General features: G+C 44.6%; 2 protein-coding genes across 2 annotated transcripts; both read right to left on the bottom strand.

Moving 5' to 3' along the window:
• Positions 1-7,127: 7,127 nt before the first annotated feature.
• On the bottom strand, positions 7,128-8,207 carry LOC120501691 (probable G-protein coupled receptor 19). The gene is made up of 2 exons (XM_039708291.1): positions 8,194-8,207; positions 7,128-7,977 (listed from the first exon to the last, which is right to left on the bottom strand). The coding sequence occupies exons 1-2, from the start codon at positions 8,205-8,207 to the stop codon at positions 7,260-7,262; spliced, it is 732 nt and encodes a 243-aa protein (XP_039564225.1). The 3' UTR covers positions 7,128-7,259.
• PRB2 (proline rich protein BstNI subfamily 2) lies at positions 8,088-17,269 on the bottom strand. The gene is made up of 2 exons (XM_039707995.1): positions 16,914-17,269; positions 8,088-8,829 (listed from the first exon to the last, which is right to left on the bottom strand). The coding sequence occupies exons 1-2, from the start codon at positions 17,261-17,263 to the stop codon at positions 8,802-8,804; spliced, it is 378 nt and encodes a 125-aa protein (XP_039563929.1). The 5' UTR covers positions 17,264-17,269; the 3' UTR covers positions 8,088-8,801.
• Positions 17,270-19,553: the final 2,284 nt, after the last annotated feature.

Genomic DNA, 19,553 nt, shown 5'->3' on the forward strand with positions numbered 1-19,553 from the left:
AGTCGTTTATCTCATGAACATAGCCCAGTAGAGGTTTCATCAAAGTAAGTACAGTAATAGTGTTAATTTTCCATTTAAATCTGGAATCATATCTGGGATTTCAGATACTGAAAGGGGAAGGAGGTATTTTATAGCTTTCTAATTATCTAATTACTCTTGTGACAAGTCTGTGTGCAAACCTTCCCAAGGTGATGGTGCTGCAGGGATCTCTTGATGACAGCGGTGCTGCTATTCTCACTTCAGCAAGTTGCATTTCTTATTACTTTATTGTTAGGGTTCCTCACTTTCTGAAATAAAATAGTAATTAGCTTTTTAATTACTGGTACACCAGTGGAGCCAATGTTGCTTGCTGTGAGTGTTTGAGAAACAGCCAATTAACCAATTAACTGTTTCAGCTTTTTGGATTTTCGTAATCTTTTTTTTTACCTATTTTTTTTTTTTGGCATTATCCACTTAATGTCATCATTTCAGTCCAATGCCACTAAATGAATGGCATTCTTAATGGAAATGATATTGTCTACACATGCTGTCAGATAAAAAAGGCTGGCTGACAGCTGGAGAATAATTATAAAGGTTGTCTGATTTAATCCCTCTGTACTGAGCTACTTGTGGAATGAGCACAGTTGCAGTTCAGTGAATGTATTCATAAAAAAATGTAGGCAGAATGATGAATGGCCTTTTGTGATTGCTTGCATTCACCTTGCATTTCTTTTCTCAATCATCTCCTTTGCATGAAATAGGGCATTTAAAAAAACCAAATGTGCCTGTTACTAATACAGCTTAGCATTGGCCTGTCAGAAATACTACCATCAGCTGTAACTTTAAATATCACCTGTTAAGCATGGATTAAAATTATTTTCTTTATTACTCTAAAACTTCTTTTCCCCTGTTTTTGGATGTCAGTGGGAATTTTATAAAGTATCAATTTCAAGTTAATTATAAGGGATAGAGAGAAGTGCAGGGATAGACAAGGATGCTTCTAAATGCTAATTTCTTCCCTGTGTGCCATTTTTCTGCCATGCTTGGTTGGAAGATCTACATGGAGGTGGTAAGACTGGAGTATCAACACTGGTACACTCCAGATTTGTTTCTGATGTCAGGAGCCTTCCAAGGAGCACTGAGAGCTTTTGAGGACACAATTCTACTGTAGCAAGGGACAGGGAAAGCTTAGCTGGTAATGTTTCTCCTGTAGTGATCAGGCTACAAGAAAGAGCCAAGTGTGGGGGCCAGTGCTTGGCAGCAGATGTTTCTCCTGGATAAGGTAGCATTTGGAAGCCCGGCCCTCTGCAAACTCCTTTTCTGCCCTTCAAAGAAAAATGGAACTTGAGTTGCTTTTCATTGAATATTTCCCCTAAAGACCAGTCTCCAGTGATTTGTTACCTGGTTAGGAATTTTTTCTGGCAATAATAATGTTTCTCTTGTAGTGATCAGGAGAAGTGTGGGGGCCAGTGCTTGGCAGCAATTGTTTCTCTTGGATGAGGTGGTATTTGGAAGCCTGGACGCCTGCAAACTCCTTTTCTGCCCTTCAAAGAAAAACGGAACTTGAGTTGCTTTTCATTGAATATTTCCCCTAAAGACCAGTCTCCAGTGATTTGTTACCTGGTTAGGAATTTTTTCTGGCAATAAACATGTTAAATGTGCAGAAAGCAATATTTGAAGATGCAGTTGTGCTGAGGGCTACATCCTCAGCATCCCTCTTACAGAAAAAAAAAAAAACCCAAAAACAACTGTACAAGCCCAAAAATGAAGATTCTGATAAAGATGCCCTGAGTGTGAAAGATCAAGTCAGTAATGTGGAAAGAGCTGTTTCAGAGTTTGCAAAGAGCCAGAGAGGGCAGATGAGCTCCCAACATGGAGTTAATGCAATCAGGGCTACTCCTGCTGCATCTACAGCTAGCTGGTGGCTAATCTGAAATCTTGCTAACTCTGGATATTTCTTAATCATTTTCCTTCCTGTGTTTGGATCAATATGGGGAGGGACTCTGTAGAAGTGGAGATGGTAAATCTCCAGGGCTGAAGAGAAGAGCTGCAGTGCCTTTGGAAATAGGTGGGTAATTACATCCATGTGTATGTGACTTCTGCTGCCTTATTCTACATGGCCTCAAAAAAATTCAAGTCCTTGATCAGTTCCTCTTCCCTAAAAGCATCTCTTACTTTTACTGGTGCATGTGGAGAAAAAGCTTGTGTCTGCCCAGGCATGAGACAGGAACAAATCTAATTATTTAGTGGTGTAATATTTTCTTCTTTTTCTATTCCCCTGCAAATGTAGGACCAAATTAAGAGCTGGTCTAAAATGGTTGAGATGCTGCGCACAAAGGAATTATTGCCATCTTTGTCACTTCTGAATATTATCCAGGGACCAGTTTCATGAAACAAATTAAAGACTTTGTGTGTGTTAGCAGTAGTGTAGAATAAAAAAAATCTGTGGTTTAGTCCAGACTGCTCATCAGGAGGTGACATTTATACAACAATCTTCCAGTAGGTGTGTTATGTTTTACTAGAAGCCAGTTCAAATAAAGCCTCAGTAATTTATAATGGCCTATTCCACAACACTTGCTAAGTTGAAAAGAGGCAACTAATAAAGACATATGAACTTACAGAATCACTTAAGGAGTTAATAACCCTTCCTTTGAGCATATGGGTCTGGCTTTAATAAACTTTAAGTCTGCTTTTTGTTCTTTTAAACAGGAAGGATCTGATATTGAGAAGGGCTGAACACTCAGAATTTCAGCTGCAATTGATGGCGTGTGTTCAGCACCTTGGAAAACCAACCCCTAAATCAATGTCAGTTAAATCTGAGTTGAAATGGGTTGAGTTGAGGGGACTGAAAAAACTATGGGGATTCTTAAGTGGGCATATGGAAACCCTTAAGTCCAATTATTGGTGATAGCCACTTTGGTGTCACCTCCGTGAGGCTGGTGGAAAAATAGGTACAAGTGAATTGAGTCTCTGCTTCTCACTAGCCCCAACCCCTCAACTGGAAATTTTTAAAGTATACTTAACTGGAAATCCAACTTTCTGCTGAAATAAAAAGGAAGAGACATAATTGGACAATTTGTAATAGGAATTCCCAAGGGCAAGCCACTTAATACCAAGTATAAGCAGCAGTGATGGAATTTCTACTTTACTGTCTGCTTAATGGAAAAAAAAAAGCCTAATGGTTGGTACTGTATCATGTTCTTACACAGGAAACATTTAAAACTAAGGAATGGATGGGCAAGAGACCCAGGAGTGCTTTCTCCCAGAACCTCCTCTTTGTAGATGGGCTTGAGACGTGTTTGTGGACTGGGAGTTTATTCTGTTTGTTTTGTGTCTATATTGATCAGGCAAATCCTACAGAATTTTCCATTTCTTGCTTAGATAATTCATGATCTGTCTCCTGTCTCTGGCACTTCTGGGGCCTTGACAAACCAGGAGGTACCTGGCATTGGTGCTACAAAATCCTAAACCCACCTGTCCACTTGTCCATCACCTGTCCTAAAATCATGGAAGGAGTGAGAAAGCTTTCTCCTTGCTCTTGTGTTTTTACCAGTGCAGTCTGGGTTAAAATAAGCCACAGCAAGCAGAGCCAAGCTTGCTCTGATACAAGTGGGATTGGGATTTTACTGATGTGGAAAGGTGGTTTAAGAGACCCAGCCTCCAGACTTTGCTCACAGTTACAGGGCTGATTAGAGCCCATCATGTCAGCTCTTTCAGCTGGGGGACATTGTGTCCCTAGCTGGTGTGTCATGGCAATCCTCAACTTTTCCTGGCCACCACCTGTAGTGAAAAACCTTTTGAAAGGTGGGGAAACATGGTAGACTTGAAGAAACAAGTGTCCTGTGTGCCTCTGGATTCTGAGCAGGCATTGGTTGGGTAACCATGAACCTGTGGTCCTCTGTGACCTCAGGGCTCATTCTATTCAGTTCCTTTTTTATTTCTTTAATAAAACTACTAATCAAAAGAACAACTGTTGTGTTTCAGTCTCCAATCTAAAGTTGAAAATAATGTTGTGAAATTGCCTGCCTAGCCTAGATCTGATTTTGCTGTGTGAGAGGTGATTAAATGTCAAAGAAAAGCTAAGCATATGGTGGTGTTTCAGCAAGAAACAGCCAGGTTTCAGAATCTGAACCAGACAGGAAATACTGGTCTTGACTCACTTTCAAGGTCCTCTCATCTCCTAATTCATGGGAGTTTTTTTTGCTAGTGGCTTTAATGAGAAATACCAGATCCTTATTTAATGGGGATTTCTGAATTTGTGAAATACATACTGTAAGTGTTCCTGTGGCCAGTGAGGGTTCTTCCAACCCTACTTTGTGTCGTAGAGGATGAGGAAGGAAGTTTTTTACCAGACATGTAGGATTATTTCTCAGCAAAAGGGATTCCCCACTCCCACAGTGCCAGCAGAGATTCTCCTCAGGGAATGTCAGCTTGGGGCTCCAACACGTGTGTGCTCCTGCTCCCTGAGATGGCAGAGGGACACAAACAGCCCTGTTTATTTCACCCTGTGGTTCCTGCTGCTCTTGTTCTATTCACTTTCACTGCTGCAGCACTTTCAGGCTCCAGGCATGAACAGGAACCCAAATGTGCCACATTTGCTCTGAAAGCAGAAAAAAAAAAGATAATCCTTCTGAGAGGGGGTTGTGACTGGGGATGTCTCCTGCCAGAAGACAGCAGGGAGCTGGAGATTTTGAAGCAAAGTATGAGGAGGGGTAGCTGACTCCTGCACACTGCCTCTTGAACACCTGGGATCAAAGTGTCCACAATGCTTTTAGGATGCCTTGAGTGTGAAGGGCTTCTGATAGCCTGGACTCGAGGATGTTTGGCCATGCTCTGAGGAGAGGCTGGTCTGGAGCCACTTCTTTGCAAGAAATGAAAAAGTTGGGTAAAGAAATAACTGAGAATTTGTGACAGAGGTTTATAAACCCAAGACTGGCCCAGAGAGAGTGGATGAGGACCAGCTATTCACCATGTACTGGATTTGTCAGAGCTAGTTGAGAAGATAAAGAACAGGAAGAAAGTACTTGAGATCCTCCACTGAAAAGAGGTCAAAACCTTAGTTCTCAGGCAAAATGCTCCTGAAATCTGCTCAGATGGGCTCTGAGCAAGCAGAGTGGGGCTGTTTGTCCTGTCCTTCAGGCTTTGAGACTAGGTCATTCTGGACCTGCTCTGGATTTACAGAACAGCAGCACTGTTTGGCAGCTACCCTGTGAAGGGTGTTTGCTCCTACCAGTGGCAGCTGGAGGCTGGGAGGATGTCAGGAGTCCTTTATCTTCTCTGCTTTCTCTGCCTGTCCTCAAGTAACCAAGGCTACACTAGACAATGGGTACTGGGAGGGACAGGCCTCCACTCTGAACCCTGCAGAACTCTCCTGTTAATTTTGTAAGAATTAAAGAAAGGAAATCTTTGCAGGCAAGGGGTGCAGCAGCCTGGGCTGGTCCTTCCATGGCCCACATTTATCCAGCAGAGTGAGGGGAATTCACCAACAGGATGCTAGTGCTACCCTAATTTGATGAGAAATAGTTTACCTGTGTTTTCTGAAAGTGTGCTACTGTACTTTGGGCAATGCTATGGGAATTGAGAAAATAGATCAATATTCCCCACATAGACTCAAGCCAATCCTTATTGAGATTGATAACTGAGGGAAAGAAAAAAAAAACAAACCAAAAAAAAGCTCTCAGGAAGTACAGATGATTTTGGATGAAGAAATTTTCATTCAGAAGGTCCATTTTAAATGAGAATGTCTCAGTTTACAGTCCCTTCTTCCCCCTCTTCCTTTCATTAGGTTCTCTTCTTTGCCTGCCAGACCCTTGCAGTCCTTCCTCCTGCTTTTCACCCCCATCTACAGACGTTACCCTGCCTGTGCACTGACCACACACAACCTTTATGGGTAGAGAACATCAGCAAATTGGTGAGCACGAGGCAAGAAAAGGGGTTGGAGCGGGGTGGAAAGGACAGGAGGGCTCTGTGAGCTGCCAGCTCTCTGTCAGATGGATCATAGCTGAGCTTGGGGAACCTCGTGGTTTTCAAGCAACACAAAGAGGTCATCACACGTGGTGAGAGTCCAGCACATGTTCTCTCATTTCTGACTACACCACCCCTGAACTATAACACAATCAATAATCCATCTGCTTCTTTGATGATTTTTTCCCTGCCTGAATGCTCAAGACACCTCTGTATTTCTGATCTAGCACTGAACTAGAGCTTCTGGGACCTAACCATGTTGTTACCTCCTTCTAGTGATACAAGTGGACCTGCCTCCCCTAGGGAGGAAACCCAGTTTGCCTCCAGAGCACATCCTTCAAGAGGCAGCACCCAAGGTGCACACACCCACAGACCCATGTCCCTCATGCATGGTGCTTTTTTCCCAAGAGATTGTTAACACTGTGGGGGACAGGGGCCTGCAAAGGAGCTCCTGCCTCTCCCTCTGGTCTCCAGTGTCATTCTCCATCCCAGCAGGACTGAAGACCCAGCCATTCCCACTGGGTTGTTTTCTCGCTGTGCTGGCAGAGAAAGAGCAGCAGGAGTCACCTCCACCTGCAGCCACAGGTCCCCTGCAGGTCCTGTCCTCTGGGACACCTGTTAGGGACCTCTTCAAACATGCCCAAACCGTGGAAGATGCTGCCAAGCCAGCGTGGGACTACAGAGCTCGTGTTCCTGTTTGGAAAGGCCACTCTATGCAGCCGTGCCTCAGCAGAGGGGGACAGACCAGGACACACAGCCAGTGTCAGAGGTGAGGAGGCCCAATGCTGACCCTGCTCAACCACTGGGAATTTTGTCACAGTGGGCTCAGGCTGAAGCCATAAGGGCCCTCATATGGACATCTTACCTGTGGGATCTCAACAGGATGGACAACCCCAGCACAACTGTATTTGTGGGGACACAGTGGAAGGAAGCCTAGATGGCTTTGGGTGGGTTTAGGCATTTATACACTGTGGCCCATCCTGTAAAGGGATTAAAACAAGCAGTTTTTCTTTCTTTCCCTTTTCTCCGTACCGTACAGATTGAGAGTGTAAGGACTCTTGTTTTGCAGATAAGCACTGCTTGTGATTGTAGGAGAGGGGTTTCCCAAAGCAGAATGGAGTAACTGAAATTAAATGGAACGAATACATCAAACCCAAGGTATTTAATAAAATAAAACATCTCTTTTCTGCCCTCTCCCCCCTCCTCCCTTCCCCCCCAGAATCTGGGTTAAAAATACAAAGCTATACATCAGGTCCAAAGGAGAGAAAATTCCTTCTTCTGGGGTACAGAGTAACTTTTCAAAACAATGCAGCCCACTAGACAAAGGTATTTGGGGGATTGGACGGAATAGGCCAGGCAAGCTTTCTTTCCTTGGCTTCTCTGTTAAAAGCATCATAAGTGGAGTCTTTGGTGACACTTTTGGCTGTAGCTGGAATGTCTGCAATACCAACATGATTTTTTTTTGCTATCCTGGAACTGGTAGTGATGGTGTATGCGTTGCTTCTATAGCATTTCATGGCAGACATGCAAAAAGTTTCTTTCATTCCTCTTCTGAAGTTTGCATTATAGATGGAGTAGAGGGTTGGCTTAGAGGCTGAGGAACTGAAAGAGATCCAGGTGATGGCCAGGAAAAGCAAGGAGCTCTTTCTGTAGTCTGTTTCCTCTGGGTGCCACAACTGTACCATGAAGAAAGGCAGCCAGGACAGAAGAAATACCGAGTTTAACATTAAGAACATCTTGATGGTTTTCACTTTTGTTCTTGGAACAATATTTGTTGTTCTCCTGACAGTCATTCCATCCGTGCCTATTCTCCAAATGTACTTAATGACTTTCTGGTAAAAGAGGATAATGAAGAGGGATGGGATCATAAACACCAAGAGGAGGTGGATGATACTGTAGGCAGATCCTTGCCAAGAACTAGGGAGGAAGAAGTTGCAGTGCTGGTCGCTGTTGGAGCCGTAGAGAAAACAGGCCGGCGATGCAAACAGAGCACCACAGAGCCAGGAGACCAGAGTCATTCTCTCTCTTGAACAGCTGTGTATGAAAAGCCCATCTTAACCTACAAAAGAATATTCTCAGTAGCAGAGATATATACTGTGACTTCTGTATTTCTGGGCTAACACTGAATACAGCTTCTGGGTTCCACTGTAGCTGGTGGTACAACAGGCTGTGTCAGGGGGATCCCACCCCATTCCCTGGCTGGTTTGAGGTGGCTGCCAGCCTTTCACACCCTTTCATTTTTTTCCTCACAGCCCATGTGCCATGACCCCAACCCTGCCTTCATGGGGGGAGATGAGAAGGGCGGGACCCCTTGGCCAACACAGAGGGTCCCCAGGTAATCAGAGGCCCCAGAGAAATTTCTGGACCATTACCATGGATGTCCACACACCCTGACCAGACCAGGTTATAGCCCCCTTTTTCATGTGGTTTTCCTTGGAGCAGGATGTCTGTGGTGGGAAGCCCTTCCCTTGGGGCTGGGGTGCTGCCCGAGGAGACTTCCTGGGACTGAGCACCCTCACCACCAGCCCCACACCTCTGGAACAATGACTGTTTTGATCTTGAGTGATCCTTAGACCCTTGTGGACGAGTTGAGCTGAATTTCTGGAGCCCTTCAGTGAGAGGCCTGCGGGGTGTGCACTTTGGGCCCTCCTTCTTGTCCGTGGAGTAACAATGTCCCCGACTGGTGACACCAAACCTATCGCCTGTCAAACGTCACTGCCTGTGAATTCCAGTTTTTCTGGGGGTGTTACCTGTGTGAAATTGTTCTCCTGCACCCTCCTGGCAGACACACCACAGATTGTGACGGGTGTGGCCTCCTGTTCTACGCCTATATTGCTAGATAGTTTTCATTGTTGAGCTTAGCCAGATGGTTGGGTTGGTTTTAGCCTGTCACAGGGATAAAATGGAAAAACATCTAATTTTAGTGGCTATACATATGCAAACACCCTGCTACTGCCTGATGTCCTTTCAGTCATCATCTTGACATGCAAAGCCTTTGACTCACTAGACATACAAAGCCTTTGCTATGGGTGTACTGTGAGAATGCTGAACTCCAGAGCTTGATACTGTGCAAGATAAATCAGGACTCAGTTAATGACCAGAAGATCAAAAAGTTCATCTGAGAAGCCAAATGAACAAGACCAAAACCCCACCACCACCCTCCTCCTTAGCTTTCCAAGTGATCCAGATTCCCAGATTTGGCTTCTGATGGGCTTTTTCCAATGCTTCACTGATGCTTTTTGCTGTGCCTACTCTGACTCTGCATTTACCACCTATTATTTTCTCCTTGTCTTCCTACTCAGAGTGAGGCCTGAAAGCACAGAGCCACAGCATGAATTTGGGATCTTGCCTCTTGTGCTGTTTTGCATGTCTCCTTCAATAATGGAGTGCAAAAAAATTGTCAGATGTTTAAGAAGAAAAGAAGTAATAATTTCTTGGTGTGGTTATAGAAGATTTTTTCCCTCTAGTTTTAGAGCCTGTACTTGCTGTCGGTGTTTGTGTCATGTGAAGGGCACTGTCAGCAGGTCATACATTGCCCCTTGTCCCCTCCTCTGCTGGAGGGCTGTGGGTGCTGCCCAGCCTGGCCTTGCCTTCCCCTCATCCTTGGTTGCCTTCCCTCTTTGTTTCCTTAGTGGCTTTGCCTGGAAGATGATTCCTGATTTCTCAGAGGGCTCCTGCTTGTCTTTCTCCACCCTCCTTTGGATGGATCTGCCCCCCTGGAGAAATCCTGCTGTTAGCAGGACATTTGGGCTGCTGTGTCAGAGTGGCAGGATGCACTGCCAGTGCAACCTGCTAAATTACCTGCTAGAATTATCTGTAATAAAATAATACACGTGGAGGCTATTAACTAGATAGAAAAGAACATTATGGGATAATTTTCTTCCTTAATTTCCCTTCTTGCCATGCAGAAGTATGTGCCATTTAAAAATAGCCAGCTGTACAAATTAAGCCTCATAGAAGGATAATCAGATAAAATGTCTTGACCAGTACTGAGGAGCAGTGGAAGTCTGGTATAAGAATAAAATGGCCTTTCTAAATCGTTAAAATAGGCAGAGTTGCTAACACTGTTCTCATGATATTTCTCCTTGTGAGCCAAATCTGCTCTCCATGTCTGCTCAGACCTGACACATTTAGTTTTGCATGTGGGCAAACCCCAAAACAGTTACAGGGCTGTAGTGCCCAGACTTTTTGGCTTTTTTTCTGATGCATCTTGCCTAAGAGTCGCCCAACCACTGTTCACGGGAGAGCTTGGGTTACCTGCAAACACTCCTTGGAGAAGAGAGGAACTGAGCAGAGGAATCTCCAGTGGAGACCAACCAGTGGGTGTCCAAAGGAAGGGAATTCCAGGAGATGAATCCAGCTGCCCTGTGACAGTGCTTTGCTGGCAGAGGAAGCAACACGGGGGTGGGAAGAGCTACCCATGTTCAGCACAGATGGTTCTTGTGTGCTGCTGCTTTCCTCTCTGTCAGTGGAGCAGGAGAGGCACCCAGCAGAGGGACAACTCATGCTGAATTTTTTGATTCTTCTTTGGAAAACTCCCAGGTCATTTAGCCCCCTGCCCACGAGGCACAGGTGAAAAGATAGTTGCAGTTATAGGGTGTTTAACTAACTTGAGCCTAGGATTTCACTGGTTGTACAGCAATTGTTTGTTTTATTTTTCAAAAAAGTAAAATGTGATCTGATTAACCACTGCACTCTGACATTCCTGCATTCCTAGTCATAGGTAATTTTTCCTTCAAATGGACCAGAAATGAATTTATTTTCAATGATCTCTATTCAAGCCTATTTTCCTTATGTAGCACTGAGGTCAGGATCATGCCCTGATTTAGTACTAAGAACCTGAGTGTCTATGGCCCAGCATATATTTTTCTTCAGTGAGCAATTCTGGTTTTTATGAGTCTGTTTTTCATAGTGGAGACTTGAACTTTTGCATTATGAGTAATGCTCCAAAAGGAAACAGGATCATAAAAAGCTCAGCATAGGCACAACCCTTTATGGATCTGAGATGCAAATAACTGGAGATACCATGGCTTGCTACATTATTTTTCCCCAATTTCCATGTCTATATTTGCTACATTGTTTGCCGAAATATGGTTTAAGTGTTGGTGAACCATTCAACTTGCAAATATCAGCTCCATAAAAACCAGTGATGAATTCTGTCAACTCTCTCTGCCCTGAAGGTCCATAAGGAAAAATTTAGAAGCACAACAAATAAAAATTATGTATAGCAAGTAGATGAGGCCTAATTACATTTTTAGTTAACAAAAATGCTTGTATTAATTTTGCCTTTAAACCAATATTATAATACTGACCTGAATGGCTGCTGTCCAGTAATTGCAAGTCTGTGTGGATTCAGCAGTGCCAAAAACCTCACTTTGTCTTTCAAGCATTTTAGAGTGGGAATCCTTTTAAAACTGGTATGAGGCCTTTCTGTATTTCTGTTTAAAAACCTACTTCTTTGTGCATTGGCTTTGGAAAAGAGAGAGCATGTGAGATGACTCATAATCATTGAAGAGGGATTTCCTGGTGCCACAGTTCCATTTTACTGACCTTAATTTGCAGTTTGGAAACCAAATAGCTCCATTTTGAGCTGACAGCTCTCCATAACAGATCTGTTACTTAGAGATTAACTATTTGAGCCACAAAAACTTCATGAAAACAGTGCCACGTCTACTTGGCTATTGCACAAAGCCCATATGGCATAGTCACTGTGTGTGTTTGCATGTTCACTGTCCTGTCTAAAAATGCAGCACCCATTGCAACTTGGAAGAGAAAAAACTAATAAGATTCAAAAAAGAGTGCAGTAAATGGGATTTTTAAAAGGTTTAATCAAGAGAAAAAGCATTTTGTTTCCCAAATAGTGTTTTTCAAGATTAGAAATGCAGCTAAATAAGCAGATCATTGTACATTACTTGACCTAAGCACTGGCAGAGGGGCTTTTTTATTCAACATTTTTTACCTCTCTGTATCATAGCTGCAAAACACCAGGCAAGCATTGGCCCAGCAAATTATTTCAAAAGCATTAAGCTGGTCATTTGCTGCATAAACTTCCCTCTCTGGAGAGTATCTCGGGAAGAGCTGCCAGACTGGAAGAGAAATGCTTCATCTAGCTGAGTGTAATCAACATTAGGAGTGTGAGTAAATTGAATCAGAGTGGGGGAGAGGGGCTTTTGTCTGGCTGTGAGATGCTAGAAGATGACATCCACCCTGCCTAAATTCAGATGAGCTGCCCTGTGTGTGCAATGTGCCAGTGTAGAAATCCCTTTGTAGAAGAGCACTGTGTTTTATCCTCTCTCTGTCCCTTGCTGTGCAGAGATGCTGTTGTGCATATTGAGGCCATTTAGTCCTGCTCCCTGCAGAGGAATGCAGATGCACATTCTTCTGTAAGCACTCAGCTTCCCTGCCAGTCCTTTCCTCTGCTCTGGTGCTCATGAAAATCCTCAGCTCTTTGCCCTGCTCCTCTTACAAAGGTGTTTCTATTCTCTGGGCAGCTCTTCTGAGCACAGCCTGAAAATCTCTGGAGGTGAAGCGTGTTCCTCCTCACTGTCTGCATTCCACCATGTGGGGATAGGAAACATCTGCCCCTATCTTATCTGGAGAATAAAATGTTTTTAGTGTAGCAAGGCTTTTGGGATCTGTACCCACTCCTCACGTGCTGCTGCCTGCTCTCTAGCTTCACCCAGCGGGTGGAGATCCTTGTCCCACAGCAGGGATGACCAAGGATGACATGGCTGTAAGCAAGGATTGGCTCATGGATGGAGCTCTCAGTGCTGGTGTGGACATGGCTCAGCTGATGGTAAAAGCTTCTGAGCTGAACTGATTCAGGAAGTTCAGTTCTGGCCCCTCAGTTTGGGAAGGACATTGAGATGCTTGAGTGTGTCCAGAGGGGGCAGTGAGGCTGGTGAGGGGCTGAACACAAACCCTGTAAGGAATGACTGAGGGAGCTGGGGGTGTTCAGCCTGGAGAAAAGGAGACTCAGGGTTGACCTCATCACTCTGCACAACTCCCTGAAAGGTGGCTGTGCTCAGGTGGGGTTGGTCTCTTTCCCCAGGCAGCACTGACAGAACCAGAGGACAGAGTCTGAGTCTGCACCAAGAGAAATACAGGTTGGATATTAAGAAAAAGTTTTTCACAGAAAGAGTGATAAAGTACTGGATTGGTCTGCCCAGGGAGGTGGAGGAGTCACCATCCCTGGATGTGTTTAAAAAAAGAGTGGATGTGGCACTCAGTGCCATGTTTTAGTTAGAGGTGTTAGGGATGGGTTGGACTCCATGATCTTGAAGGTCTCTTCCAACCTGGTCATTCTGTGATTCTGTGAGTAAGCTGATCTGTGTTTTTGCATGCGGATCTGAGGGCCTAGCCTGTACTGAGGGGTGAGGTCATGGGAGCAGGAAGTATGGATGGAATCAAATAAAAGAAGGAAATGTTCTCATTTTCAGCACATCTAAAGAATATCTACTGTATGTTGGAGGAAATTCAGGGCACCCAGGCAGACTGTTAGCCATCGGTCTTCTTTGGCCCTTCGAGTTCTTTTTTGACTGTTTTAACAAGGTGTTGAAACTGAGGACAAGGATATAATGCTGCAACAGCTGCTGGGAGTGGAAGAAATTTTTATTTCTTGTACTGGCTGCTTGGTGAAGAATCCTTTTTCAGCTTCATCCTTCTACCTGAGCTTAGCGAGGAGTGAGACATGCAGTAGCTAACTGGAGCAGGAACAGGGTCCATCTCTTCCTTCTGGGACTGTCAGCTCACACCTGGAGCACTACTGTGACCTGGAGCAGTTAATTGGTTAAGGGCAATTCCACAAGGTATGATTTTGATGAGCAAGCAGGATTCAAACCCCTACACAAGTCCGGAGTGCATTTTGACTGAGTCTCCTTAATAGATGTTGCCATCTCCTGATGTTCATTGTGGTTTTAAATGCTCTGGGAGCAACGGCTTTTCCCTGCATCTGGAGGCATTGAATTTTTCTGGGGGTTGAGTCATGTATTTACTGGGGGTTAAGACTGACCTAGGGGAAGTTACTGGAGGACTATTAACCTGGGGTAAGTTGTTGAAACCCACTAATTATTCACACACCTAAACCTTGAGATGTTTATTCTCTGTTGGCACTGAGAAGGAGCCCTTACTGTAACTGCAGATACACCCAATATCATGCTCTGGTCCAGGTACAGGCAGTGGTAAAATGTGAGCCAGATCTGTGCTCAGTGTTTACCCAGGTATGGACACCCTCACCTCCTCAGAGGGCACCACACAGTGTACAAACAGGTACACCGTGGTTGCAGGTCTCTTCCTGGAGGTGTAACTCTTGCCCCCAGAGGACAGCCCCTCAGGTTTAAGGATTTCAGGGCTTTATTTTATCTTCCTGCTGCTGGGATTAGTTGCAAAACTCCAGGTTAGCCCTAAATGCCTAAAAATGATTTTCTAAAAATGGTGGCAGAACCCAGATCTGTGCCCAGTGTGACTGTGGGGGCATGAGAAAGTGGGAGCAAGAAGAAGAAGGACCGACCTAATTTCCAGCTCTGCTGTCACAGCTTCCACCTACTGGAATCATCCGAGAAGAGTGTAGAGAAGATTGAAATACAGTTTTGGAGGCTTTTTGTCCTCCCTGAGGGGGGTTGAGTGTGTCCTTGGGCATGGCTAGCCTGTACCCTTCAGTGATTCAGAGGTAAAAATATAGCTGCTCTCTCCCACATGCTTGCATTAATTTTTGGCAGCACCAGGCTCTGCCCACAGCACCACACATTCTTCTGCTTGATGTGAGGAACAGGGTGCTTTCCAGGGCTGCTTTGCCATGGTGGGTGTTGACAGATAAGCAGTGGTGAATCTCATGCCTGGCTGGTGTCTTTGCCCACCTTTTGGAAATTCTCACCCTTTCCCCCACATGGAAAATGCACCGGCAGCTGCAGCGAGGACTTGGGAAGCTCAGCTCACCCTCTCCCCAGCAGGGAGCACAAGCTTTCCCTCTAGGAGAACCTGAGGAATTTTTTTTTTTTTTTTTTTTACTGTTGGTTCTGTGTGGAAAGGTTATGTAGGAAGGAATTCTTGACAGGACATCTTGTGCACACGGATTTCTTGTCACACAAGACGTTCACGTGGCAGCAGGATTTTTGCCCTGGTGTGAACATTTGGGATGTGAGAGTTCCTGTCACGGGGCTCTTGACCCTTCTTGGTAACATGGAGCTGGTGCTCACGGGGCACAGGTGACCGGGAGTGGGGTGGCAGAGGTGGCTGATAACCAGAGATGCCTGAGGTCCTTCCAGGAGGACTTATCTGATAGGAATGAGAGGAGCAGTAGAACGACACTCACAGGGGCCTCTGGCTGAGTCATTAGAGAGCATTTCAGTCTTCCTACACCAGCTGGGCAGGAGAAGCTGGGAGGGCTGAGGGCTGTGCACAGCCTGAAGTTGGGTTGGAAACGCTTGATGTGGAGATGATTGTGGGAAGGGAGTCTCTCTGCTGGACAAGGCTCAGGGAGGATAAAAGCAGCCCAGGAGAAGCCACTGAGACAATGTGTCAGCCCTTGATCTGGAGATGCCTTCATGGACAGGGTGCCAGCTGCAAGAACTGTGTTTGCTGCCTGGCAGAGGGGAAGTCTAGGGAAGGATGGAAGCTGCTGGAATGAAGAAATCCCAAACACACAAGGGCTGCGTCGTGTTTTGGTGCTGGGAGAACCGGTGGGGAGGGTGAGCCGACTCCACCTGAGGATGCTGGGGGTTTGTTCTGCATGGTCTGACTGAAATGCTCCCTGTTAAACACCTGAGAGGGTGCCCGGTGGGGCTGCAGAGGGAAACGCAGGTGGAGGCCATGTGGTGTGACCCGGGTGTGGGAATTGCACTGCCCAGTTCTGCAATCAGGGGCCTCGCAGGAGAGCTGCGGGGGAGGGACAGTCTGCAAGCTCTTACTTTGAGACAAGGAGCACAGCTCCCCAAATGTGTCTAAGGTCTAGAAATTCCTCCCCTTACTGACTCATTTGAGACCAGAATGCTTAAAATAAGTCAGAAATCAAGCTTACTCATAAATCAATTAAAAAAAGCGCCATATTTACACATCCAAATAAGCTTTTAAGGACGCCTCTGGGTTGGCAACCAGTTTTTCTGCAAACTAAGCCACTTGTTTAAGTGGTTAAGAGTGACTTAAACAACAAACCTTCAAGAACCACATCTGACAACCTTTGCCAGAAAGAACTGGCTATGAATCCTGCCTCATCCACACAAATGGCCTTTTGAAAGCAGAAGGCAGCTTTACTTCCCCGTTACTCCATGGAGCCAACATACTGTTTGACAAGCTGGAAGCCAGCTGGATAAATGAGAAATATTGCTATGCATTCTTAGAGAGTCTGTGCCTGAATTAGCTGAGCCAGAGCAGCCCTCTCGCCTGTGCTGCCTATGGAAAAACAAAGATTGCTCTGCCTGTGGGGTTTCCCTGAGTAGCTGCACCAAGGCACCCACATGGAAAAAGGGAGACGGCGCTTTCAGAAAGGGTGTTTTCAAATTAATGACTGAAAAGTACAAAAGCAGCTGTTCCATAGCAATAACGTGAGGAAGGAAGAAGCTGCTTGGATGTATTTAGAGACACAAAAAACCAGATGAGCAGATCGGTCTGCTCCATTGCTGTAAAGTAATTTTCTGTTTTCACTGAACTGATGTCAGGAGATTGTTTCAAACAAATAAGTAACATAATTGAAAGACAATGAATATAGATAGAGAGAATGTAGATTTGTCCAGAAAATACAGGTAGTTATTCTGCGGTAATTCTACACACCCCCCTTCTTTCAGCAGAATAAGCTTAAAATTCAAGCCCCACAGGACATTTTCTCCTGAGGAATGAGTCCTCCCGGCTAATCCCCAAGTGATTTAAATGCACATAAGTAAATACCCACACGATAAATTACCGGCAACGATCATGTCGTTTTCCTCCGCAGGCAGAATCACCCCTTTAGCCACAGCAGCCCCCACGCACCCACATACCTGCTCCAGAGCCCAGTCCCGGCGGCGCCGCTCTCCTCCTCGCCCTGCTGGCTATCCCAAGCCACGCCGCGGCTGGGAAGCTCCCGCTCATCCTGGGAACCTGGGGCTCCCTCCCGGGCTGCAGCCGCCTCTGTCCTGCTGCTGCCGGAGGGCAGGGCCGGGCAGCCCCGGGAGCGCCCTGCGGGGCCGGCAGCACCGCGGACAGCGCCGGGACGCGGCGGGGACCCCGGGGGGACAGGCGAGGCCCGGGCTGGGCCGCCCCCGGCCCGCGGCGGGCCCGGCTGCCGGCGCTGACGTGCCCGTTGCCATGGCGAGCGCGGCGGCGGGAGGGGATGCTTCTCTGCCGCCATGGTCGCCATGGGACCCCGCCGGCTGGAGGGAAAGGGGCGCGTGAATAACAGGAGGGAGGTGCGGAGAATATTTAACTAGTTTCCTCCGGGAATTTGCGCCTTCTTTCTTTTTTTTTTTCTTTTTTTTTTTTTTAAATTATTATTAATTTTTAATTCCCATGTGGATACTGAAACTCCGACAGCCTGATTCATTCCCTTGCCTTGCCCCCAATTCAAAATTCGGCACTTTTGTGATTTTGTGCCTTCTTTCTTTTATTTTTTTTTAATTTTCTTTTTTTAATTTTAAATTCCCATGTGGATATTGAAACTCCAACAGCCTGGTTCACTCCCTTGTCTTGCCCCCGATTTAAAATTTGTCACCTTTGTGAATCTGTGCCTTTCTTTCTTTCTTTCTTTCTTTTTTTTTAATTATTATTAATTTTTAATTCCCATGTGGATATTGAAAGTCACACAGCGTGGTTCATTCTTTTGCTTTGCTCCCGATTAAAATTCGGCACCTTTGTGAATTTGTGCCTTCTTTCTTTTTTTCTTTTTTTTTAAATTATTATTAATTTTTAATTCCCATGTGGATATTGAAACTCAGACAGCCTGATTCATTCCCTTGTCTTGCCCCCAATTTAAAATTCGGCACCTTCGTGAATTTGTGCCTTCTTTCTTTTTTTTTTATTTTTTTTTAATTTTAAATTCTCATGTGGATATTGAAAGTCACACAGTGTGGTTCATTCTTTTGCTTTGCTCCTGATTAAAATTTGGCACCTTTGTGATTTTATGCCTTCTTTCTTTATTTTATTTTATCTTATTTTTTTTAATTCCCATGTGGGTATTGAAACTCCAACAGCCTGGTTCACTCCCTTGTCTTGCCCCCAATTTAAAATTCGGCACCTTCGTGAATTTGTGCCTTCTTTCTTTTTTTTTTATTGTATTTTTTTTTAATTCCCATGTGGATATTGAAACTCAGACAGCCTGGTTCATTCCCTTGCCTTGCCTCCAATTTAAAATTTGGCACCTTTGTGAATTTGTGCCTTTCTTTCTTTCTTTCTTTCTTTCTTTCTTTCTTTCTTTCTTTCTTTCTTTCTTTCTTTCTTTCTTTCTTTCTTTGTGAATTTGTGCCTTTCTTTCTTTCTTTCTTTCTTTCTTTCTTTCTTTCTTTCTTTCTTTCTTTCTTTCCCTTTCTTTCTCTTTCTTCCCATGTGGATATTGAAACTCAGATAGCCTGATTCATTCCCTTGCCTTGCCCCTGATTTAAAATTTGGCACCTTTGTGTTTTGTGCCTTCTTTCTTCTTTTTTTTTTTATTTTTTAAATGTTTTAAATTTTTTTTTAATTCCCATGTGGATACTGAAACTCAGACAGCCTGGTTCATTCCCTTGCCTTGCCCCCGATTTGAAATTCGGCACCTTTTTACTTTTTGGGGAATGGCACCAGCACAATTTCCTTATGTTCTCTGTCACGTGCACTTTATTAAATGAGTTGGGATAATAACAATCCCCCCCGAATCTTAATCAGCCCTCTCTCACAAATGTCTTTTCTGCAGTATTACAACAGCTCCATAAATTGTATTTCACTGCAAGTTTGAGGAAGGAAGGGATCATTTTAGTCCTGGCAAACTTTCTGCCTGTGAACTAAGCAAGAAATTTGTTTGGAGTATGGATTTATATTATTTTGGGATTTCTGACTTGAAATGCATTGGTAAACTGAGCCAATAAAGGCTGGGTGTTCTCCTTTGTTTTCCCTCAATTTTCAGTGGAGAACTCCAAGTATATTTTTATAATTGTTTTTACTAGATGTCTTTAGTGGAGAAAAAGTGCAGGTTTTTTTATTGAAAAAGATTATCAAGGAAGAAATAATCAATGTGGTTTTTCTCCCCACTAATTGCAGAGGCATAGTTCAGTTTCCTATATTTTACACTTTTAAGATACACTACTAACAGTGGAGTGGGCACCCTGGAAATCAGGTCCGGGTGCCCACTCCTGGAAATAGACTGGACTAGAAATAGGTAAGGTGTGGGCAGATTTTTTTACTGAATGACATAGAGAGTATCAACAAGAATTGTCTGTTCATCTTCCAGTGGAAGAATTTGGAAGGGAGCACCAGATGAAGGGACCTGGCTCAGAACACAAAGAAGGGGAGTAGAGGGGAGCTCCTCAAAGTGTGGGTGCAGCCTCCTGGGGTTCCTTGCGAAAGGATGGTGTGGGTGCAGAATTTCACGTGAGATTGAGGAGAGATTGAACAAATATTAGGAAAAATGCTAAATAGAACTGAAATCTCTAAACTAATAAAACATATTGCTT

This window comes from Passer montanus, unplaced genomic scaffold (genome assembly GCF_014805655.1).
Source record: "Passer montanus isolate IOZ18808 unplaced genomic scaffold, ASM1480565v1 scaffold20, whole genome shotgun sequence".
Lineage (NCBI taxonomy): Eukaryota > Metazoa > Chordata > Aves > Passeriformes > Passeridae > Passer > Passer montanus.

Excerpts from the sequence above, each read along its gene's own strand:
- PRB2 (XM_039707995.1), bottom strand. The coding sequence starts at position 17,263 with ATGGCGGCAGAGAAGCATCCCCTCCCGCCGCCGCGCTCGCCATGGCAA. Across the intron at positions 8,830-16,913 it reads GGGACTGGGCTCTGGAGCAG|GCTAAAACCAACCCAACCAT; the intron begins GTATGTGGGTGC and ends TCCCTGTGACAG.